At 42.5% G+C, this 8267-nt stretch overlaps 4 protein-coding genes across 4 annotated transcripts; 2 read left to right on the forward strand and 2 right to left on the reverse strand.

Annotated features, from left to right (window-relative positions):
- Positions 1-343: 343 nt before the first annotated feature.
- On the forward strand, positions 344-1222 carry PHALS_08746 (spermidine synthase; the record flags this gene model as incomplete). Its single annotated transcript, XM_024724150.1, has 1 exon — positions 344-1222. One exon carries the CDS (start codon positions 344-346, stop codon positions 1220-1222), a length of 879 nt encoding a protein of 292 aa, XP_024575055.1.
- Positions 1221-3100, reverse strand: PHALS_15329 (uncharacterized protein). The gene has a single exon (XM_036407375.1). The coding sequence runs from the start codon at positions 2108-2110 to the stop codon at positions 1910-1912; it is 201 nt and encodes a 66-aa protein (XP_036263083.1). The 5' UTR covers positions 2111-3100; the 3' UTR covers positions 1221-1909.
- Positions 3101-3141: 41 nt separating this feature from the next.
- Positions 3142-4521, reverse strand: PHALS_08747 (Glucose-repressible alcohol dehydrogenase transcriptional effector CCR4 and related proteins; the record flags this gene model as incomplete). The annotated part of the gene is made up of 7 exons (XM_024724152.1): positions 3142-3271; positions 3326-3749; positions 3837-3958; positions 4027-4085; positions 4166-4219; positions 4278-4405; positions 4479-4521. The coding sequence occupies 7 exons, from the start codon at positions 4519-4521 to the stop codon at positions 3142-3144; spliced, it is 960 nt and encodes a 319-aa protein (XP_024575057.1).
- Positions 4522-4626: 105 nt separating this feature from the next.
- Positions 4627-5269, forward strand: PHALS_08748 (60s ribosomal protein l32-1-like; the record flags this gene model as incomplete). Its single annotated transcript, XM_024724153.1, has 3 exons — positions 4627-4696; positions 4862-4909; positions 4959-5269. The coding sequence occupies 3 exons, from the start codon at positions 4627-4629 to the stop codon at positions 5267-5269; spliced, it is 429 nt and encodes a 142-aa protein (XP_024575058.1).
- Between the last annotated feature and the right edge of the window lie 2998 nt (positions 5270-8267).

The following is an 8267-nucleotide window of genomic DNA, read 5'->3' on the forward strand; positions in this document are numbered from 1 at the left end:
TTACGTACTGTAACCGTCATGGCCAGGTAGACAAAGAAAATTATAGTGATACAAAGCCATTCCGAGGTCTCAAGATCGTTCACGTTCTATGGTGAAGCAGTTGCAGATGTGATTGCATATTCAACGCATTTTAAGATCATAAGATAAATTTTCGATTTCTTGATAAATCAATCGAAAAATTATAAACACATTGTTTGAAATATATTTGTCTGGAGATAAAAAGGTCCTCAACTCAAGTTGAGCCAGTCAAAGCGCAGCCATTCGCTCAGTTCAAATATTGCTTCGTCGATTTATTGCCGCTGTTTATACAGCAAAGAATCATTCTTTTAGTTACGTTCGCGCCATGTCCATCACTACAATCAACGACCAGCTTTGGTTTAGTGAGACTGAGGCTATGTGGCCAGGTCAAAAATTTGCTCTTCAAGTGGAAAAAGTTTTGTTTCAAGGCAAATCGGATTTCCAAGACGTTTTAGTCTTCAAATCGACCACATATGGCAACGTGCTAGTGCTTGATGGTGTGATTCAGCTCACAGAGCGCGACGAGTTTGCGTACCAGGAAATGATCACTCATCTTCCCATGTTTGCACACAAACAACCCAAGCGCGTCCTTATTGTAGGTGGTGGCGATGGTGGTGTACTACGTGAAGTCATCAAACACGATTGCGTGGAAGAGATTATTATGTGTGAAATCGACTCCATGGTCTGCGACGTCTCGAAGAAATTTTTTACGGAAACGGTGGCCACAGCTTTTAATGATCCGCGCGTGACTCTTTTGCATGCTGACGCTGCTCTTTATCTTCACGAAAATACTACCAACAAGTTCGATGTTGTCATTGTCGACTCGTCGGATCCGGTAGGACCCGCTGAGGTCCTTTACAAAGCCGAATTTTACCAAAGCATGAAGAATGCGCTATCACCTGATGGTGTCATCTGTACTCAGGGTGAGTGCCTTTGGCTGCACCTTGACCTCATTGTAGACGTCATGCAACGTTGTCAGAGTCTCTTTTCTACCGTCAACTATGCGTACTCGACAATACCAACCTATCCCTCGGGTCAAATTGGGTTCATTATGTGTTCGTCCGGTCAAAGCGTGGACAAACCCAAGCGGACGCCTGACGCTAAGATGAGTAAGACATTACGCTACTATAGTGCCAAAATCCATGAGGCCTCATTTGTACTGCCTGGCTTTGCTGAGCAAAAAATTGCCACCGTGCGCAAGTGACGCTCATCAGCGTGATTCAATTGATACAAACACATCCTACCATTCGATATTGATACTTTTATCACTTGTGCTTACATGCGAATGTTTAAAGTCGATTATTACCTATGGCTATTGTCTCGTAACTGCAGCCAAGTCGCTAGGTATAAATCACGTGATCTTGTCAACTTTCCAGCAGAAATCAAAGATTTGCTCTTGAGTAAGTATGGCACGAAAAACTCCTCCGGATCACTCCCCCCTTCATTTCGATAATTGGCGTCGTCATAATTTACTGAGTGTTTGCACCTTTGCATGAGCCTAAATTGCAAGCCACCAAAAGACTTAGGTACTCTGCACGTATTATCCCGAGCACAATATCAGCGTCAAGGATATCGTCCGTTGACGTCTTAGCACGTATTATTGACTGAAAGCGCATTACTGTGCTTAACACAGAGTGCATTCCAAAAGTTTAATCTCAACTTTTGCCACTGCACTGTTGAGCATGAATATAGCAGCGTGCACAGCTGAAAGTGGCTTGTTTCAAACGTTACGCAGCGGCCGAGGACCTTGAGCAGATCCCGGAACAGTACCTTCGTCTTTGAGTTCACATGGATAGTTGCGTCGTTTTCACGCGTCAAATGACCTTTCACTCCTTTAAGGTCGATATCTCGACAACTCTGGAGTAGAACTAACAGAAGCAGAATGCTTCGATCAGCGAGTGGACTTGCGGTACTCGATAGTTTGATTCAAGCTCCAAGCGAAGCGAAAGATTGACAGAATTACAATCAAAGTAAGTAGTCGGGGATCGGTCAATGATGAAAAGACGAATGGTACTAAATTACCTGCAAAAGAGCCAAAACCTTTCAGTGTAGAATGCTCCTGATTATTTGCCAGGTCACAAATCCCAGACATCGCGACAGCGACATCTCGTGAGTTTTTTGCAAAGCAACAACTGCAGTATTTGAGACAACATTTTGTCCAGTTGCACGATGAGATTTTTGAAACAAGTGATGAAGCACACCAGATGCTCGTTCATGTGACGTGGACATCATTTGCATGTTTAGAAATGGTTTGTGACTTTGATAGTCTTTGGTCTATTGAGAGTAATCCCGTGAATATACCACTAGTGACGAAAGCACAATAAGTATTCACAACTTCCAAATGTCTTTGAACTACAGCAACACAATACATCAATCAGCAGACAAGCAAGCATCTACTGCATCTTGTTTGACAACAATAAAGTATGCTCAACCAAAACTGTAAGCAGTACATCCAAAAAGCGTGAACGACGACGTCGTTGGTAGATATTGGTTTTTGTTTTTTCTACTCGACAAAGTTTCGATAAAAGTCAGAGCCACGTAAGTTGTCACGTTGATGTAGTTGAATTTTGTACATAAGTTTTCAGATCATGAGAAAAATGAGCGAGCAACGGACATGAGTCCATTCGCTCCACAAACCTCATTGTGAATTGCCGGATTAAGAACAATGCATTCACAACTTTATGCAAGTATATGTCAATCGTATGTGGCTTGTTATCTTCACAATTTGGGCTAAATTCATCCAGCGCAAGTGCTGCTAACTCGCTTTTTGTCATCGTAGACACTTTGTCAACAAAACACAGTGTTTGGATCACATAACGCACAAAAGAGATCCGGATTCGAGACTGTTTTGGGCTATATCATTTTGGTGCCCAATAATTTTGAATATTGTAAAAGCAGTATTGCAATATATTGTCTTGCCATATTTGCAAGGCAGTAGCTCAACTCGTTTCTGTGTTGAAGACTGGGAAGCCTCCAGTATTGTTTAATACGCTACGTCTTCGTATGAAAGATGCATTGTACTCACAAATGTTGACGCTCCTATGTCCAAGACATGATGGTATTGTATGTTAAAGAATATTCAATAGTTTGACAGAACAGTTGGCAATGTGTGCCCATTTCTATCTAATAAGGTAGAATGTGAAACTCGCAGAGGAGAGGTAAGTGATCGGATGGAGAGAATGAGCTGGGCAGTGCGATCTCTTTAGTGGCGTCTTCGAATGACATGAGTTCCATAAGCACTGCTGGTCGCACTCTATTATCGCAAATGGTTAATATTATGGAACTATGAAAGGACGACAATACATACCTAGAAGAGCGGTAGAAAATGTAGTCAAGGGTGCCGATAAATCGAGGTCCGATTTTCCCATCATTTGTTTCAGCATCACCATTCACGTTAGTAAATTCGGGCTCTCCGCCTGTGTTGTACTGAGCATAGGCGCTACTAAAGCGGTGTTTGCTTGTAATGAACTTGTAAACTTTGCTGTCCGGTAATGAGTTAAAATCACCCGCCAATATAGTCGGTGTGGAGGCATCTAGCGTGCTTAAGAATTCGTCGATTGCTCGCAATGTTCGACGAGTCTGCAGTAGCTTCACATCTTCTTGCATGGGATCCCAGTACAAGTGCGTCGTTGCGACGACAAAGTCCAATTGAGTCTCCAGATGCTCGAAACGGACAATTAAGCTGACGCTTCCTCTTGAAGATGATCTTGTCAGTAGCTCGTGGTCGATATCTGCTCGAAAAAGTCATGATTAACTGAGCAAATAAACAGGTATATTGTTGATTGCTTGTTTACAAGAGCGAAGCGAAATAAGCTTACCTGATTCATCACCATTCTGCAAATCTAAGCTAATTTGCTCAGACGCTATCATCTTGATCTTCTTTTCGTTCCAGAACACAGTCACACCATCGATTTTCTTGCTCGTTTTCTTGGCAAAGATTCTTAGTGAAAGCATTGTAAAGAATGTGTCATTCATCTATTCCTCATTTCCATAAAATCTCAAACTTACCCTTTGTATCCGAGATTCTTCATCATGGCCTCCCAGAACTCGCTGTAATTATCTACTTCCTACACAACGGCATCCAATACAATTGTTAGAATGCCTTACTTTCTTTGTAATATGCATTTGCGACAGTTGAACAAACTACCTGCAAACAAATTATGTCCGGCGAAACAGACAAATTCGAGGCAAATACAGCAGCCTGTACAGCAAAAGTCGTCGTTTATACGTAACAAACTAATTCTGGGTAAATGGAGTACCAGCATTTTAGATCTATTTTTCCATCGAAGCGCGCTGGAGTTGCAGTAAGGAAAGAAGGTCGAACGTACGTAGCATTGTGCCAAAACGTTGTACGTCATCACCAGCAGCTTTTGTGACGGTCCAGTCGCTAATTAAGGCAAACACATACTTGATATTTAGAACCATCAAGTTATATAATTTAAATCAAAGCGAGTGCTCACGAGTGCCAACGTGCGGCAGCACGCGCATGTTAGGCGTTCTCATTGTTATTGTGACCATTTTGTAACAAAAAGTGGATCAGTCACAAATCACAAAACACAAATTTAAATTGAGGACTTCTTAGTGGCTAAAAACTATTGTAACAATTGGATGGCCGCTGGCCTTCGATATCCCTTACGCCAATTAGTGCTGAAATCACAAAAGCTTCCTCAAATTCAAGGTAAGGAACGAGCATTGCCGTTCTTTCGCATTAATTTAGATGTATACGTGTCTCCAAATGTGCTAATTACACAAGCAATGATGGTGTAATCAAGCAACGCGCAGGAGTGGAAATGTGTCAAGCTATGTGAAGCTAATAATGATGTGGTTTTAATTATTCATGTAGATGGTGCAGGTCACTCCCGTTACACGCCCAAAGATCGTCAAGAAGAAGGTGAAGAAATTCAAACGTCATCAATCTAACCGCTTCAAGCGCGTCCCAGAGTCATGGCGTCGCCCCAAGGGTATTGATGGCCGAGTGCGCCGAAAATTTAAAGGTGCTATCAAAATGCCTAACATTGGTTATGGCTCGAATAAAAAGACGCGCCACCTGTTGCCGAATGGCTTTCTTAAGTTCGTCGTGAACAATGTTGCTGAACTTGAGGTTTTGCTGATGCACAACCGCAAGTACTGTGCTGAAATTGCTCACAACGTTTCGGGCCGTAAGCGTCGTGAGATTATTGAACGCGCTGAGCAGCTCAATGTGCGTGTGACGAACCCCAACGCTCGCCTGCGTGCCGAAGAAAACGAATAAGCTAGGGATTGACAACAGAAGTGAAAACAAGGAGATCAGATCTGGCAGCATAAAGCTTGCAGCTTGATGACACAGCCAACTTTGAGAAAGCTAAAATGCAGCTTCAGTGTCGGGCGATAATTGATAATTCACCGTATGACATCCAGCTGAATTGTGGACTAGGTCGTGTACATTTTTTTGCATTGTTACGATTTTTGTACGTTTTGCCTCATTCACATTAAATTCTTACCTTGTTGGAATGAGTGCCTACCATTTCACGACGCGATGCCTACTTGCCAAACGATTTTGATGATAAAGCATTAACATAGTCCTGTAAGTGTAAGGCTAACAATGAAACTTCAAATTTTGATAAATGGAAATGTACACTTTCACACTAATGTTGCGCTAATAATGTTTCTGTAGCAATCTGAGTACTTTACACTCTAAGTGATACATTACTTTTTACATAATTGTTAATTTTCAAAAGAACCACAGTCTCAAAATGTATGTTGCTTTAAAAATAGGCGACAGAAAAGCGTAGCGGTTTCGAAGGAACCCAAGAGTTTACGAAACCATTTATGTACGATAACCTGTGGAGACATATATTGCGTCATTCGGCGCAAACTTCATAATTACGAGCGTCTCGATTTAACACAGCGGTCTCTTAGTGTAACAGCTTCATAGGTCATCTTTCACCATGCAATCCGCACGTAAGGTCAGACCAACAGATTGCGGATGGCCAGCGGTCAGTATATTCTAATCTGGATACCTCGAACAATATTCGGCAGAACTTTGCAGAAAAGCGCGAATTTGTATCCAATACAATGACTACCTACTAACCAAATCGGCGAAGCACTAAATCGAGAACGCTTGGTGTATGCGGCATGGCTGGCGACAGCAAGAAAAGCCATCTTGCTCAGACTGTCTACAGAAACTGCAATGCTGGTATTACTGGACGGGACATTTGGAAGACCAAAATAAAGCCCACACCGCCGGAATCAGCAGCCCAGTCAAAGGTGCCGTTGCAATTTGCTGAGGGCCTAACCCACTAGCACATTTAATACGTGCGCATATATGTGCTCATCCATATATGCATGTTAGGCCACCCATGCATAGCGCTCACCGAATAATTTATTTTTACCCTTCCGAGGTGACCACGCAAAGGGGAACGTATGCCTCAGACAATTTTCTGCACTTGATGTTTTATCGTGATGCTCTACTACACGCTGGGCGCCATTTGGGTCAGAGCTTTCGACAGCAAGCTTTGTCATAAAGCACTTAAGTTTCATATGTATAACCCGCGCTTGGACGAAGCGATATCTGAATTCTTAAACTCCCTTCCTTCCAAAACCTTCAGCAATACGACACATACTGCGCCTGGCCGGTACGCTGTACTCATCAACTTATTAATTTGGCGGTGTCATCATTTTGGCTTACAAAGCTCAACGTTGGGGTGACGTGATAGCGCATGCGCTGCCACATTAACACCAACACCGCTTTTGTCTTACCCTTCGGCAAATAAGGTTAGTCGTCTTGTGCAGCGGGGCTGCCGAAGCTCTTTCGCTTAGAGGAAGCTTAGTTAATGTCGGCGACCTTCGTTCTATACTTAGAGCCAGTACAAGTGATAGGAAAACCTATAGATTATAATATAGGCGGCTTTGCTGCAATTGAAACCGAGAAATACCGTTTACATTTTGAACGGGAGAGTTAATTAGCCTTGAGTAAAGGTTGTAGTTACTGTTGGAGTGCGCGGATTGCAATCCGCTACAATTAAATGTATAACTACTGGCGTTTCCAGCCACGTACTGACTTGTTGTTTTAGTGCAGCCAAACTACCTTGTGTAACCCACAACATTATGTAATCTCACACCATCTTGTGTGACTCACACCTTTTATACCAGGCCAAGTGAAACCCCGCTACACGCAGAATTTGGTTCTGGAAACGAAGTCAAACCCATTATGCACTCCCTTGTCTGGGGGAATTACACGCGTAATGGGCCTTTTGTCCACACGCCGTGGTATTCCCTGAACAAAAAACTAAGAGGATCCGTAAGAACTATCAGGATAGCTGTCCAGCTCTTCACACCTAGTGTTTTCATCCATAGTCATATCCATAACGGACGACGAGCTAAGCTTCTTCTTCAGTACCGATCGCGTCATTTTCGTGATTTCATCGTCTTGCAATTCGTTGCGCATATCCCTGACAAATAACACATCTGGTTTGATAAGTTTATGGTCTGTTCCTTCTACTCACGAGTTGCAGAGAGCGAAACTACTTCTCAACAAAGTCACTTAACGACTTGGCTTAAATGTGACAATTGTTTTGGATCAAGTCTCGCAAAATTTTGCTATGTTCAAGCTTAAGCTTTTTGATGGGCTTAAAGTTAATCGCTACGATTTTTGTGTTATTGTTTCAGGTGTTTGACCCCAAATTGGATGGTCAGAAAATTCTAACATTTGATAACCGATTAATTTTAATGAATCTTTTCATGGGCTCAAAGTTAATCACAACGGTTCTTGTATTATTTTAAACTCCATGTGGTCTACGTATTTAATTATGATGCCAAGCGAAATTTCTGCGCTAAGATAGCGAAATATTCCCCACTAGCTATGTAAATTATCACATGCTGACCTCGTCAATCGTGCTGCTGATGATTAGGAAAGTGTCGTGAGTTTTCGAATGCCCGCTCGACAGTATGGAGCAAGATGACAAAACTGTCTGTCAGCGTCTATCAAAGGGAGAGAACAATGACAAGAAATGAGCGAACGGTGGATGAACCAACATAAGGGAAAGAGGGAGTTTTGCTGTGCCAAAATTGGCGATTTGTCTGTCTTGAAGTCCGCAGAACGACAAGACACAAAGCACTGAAGGCGCTGGTTTGCTTGTTGGTTGCGGTGACGGACGACTAAGGCTGTAATCACACAATGAATTCTGAGTAGCTTTGTCAAGTCATTTAAAAAATGTCTTGATGAAACCCGTTCCAACACACTTTATTAAGGCAAAATTCTTTGGGACCTT

The sequence above is a fragment of the Plasmopara halstedii genome (genome assembly GCF_900000015.1).
Source record: "Plasmopara halstedii genome assembly, contig: Scaffold_323, whole genome shotgun sequence".
Lineage (NCBI taxonomy): Eukaryota > Oomycota > Peronosporomycetes > Peronosporales > Peronosporaceae > Plasmopara > Plasmopara halstedii.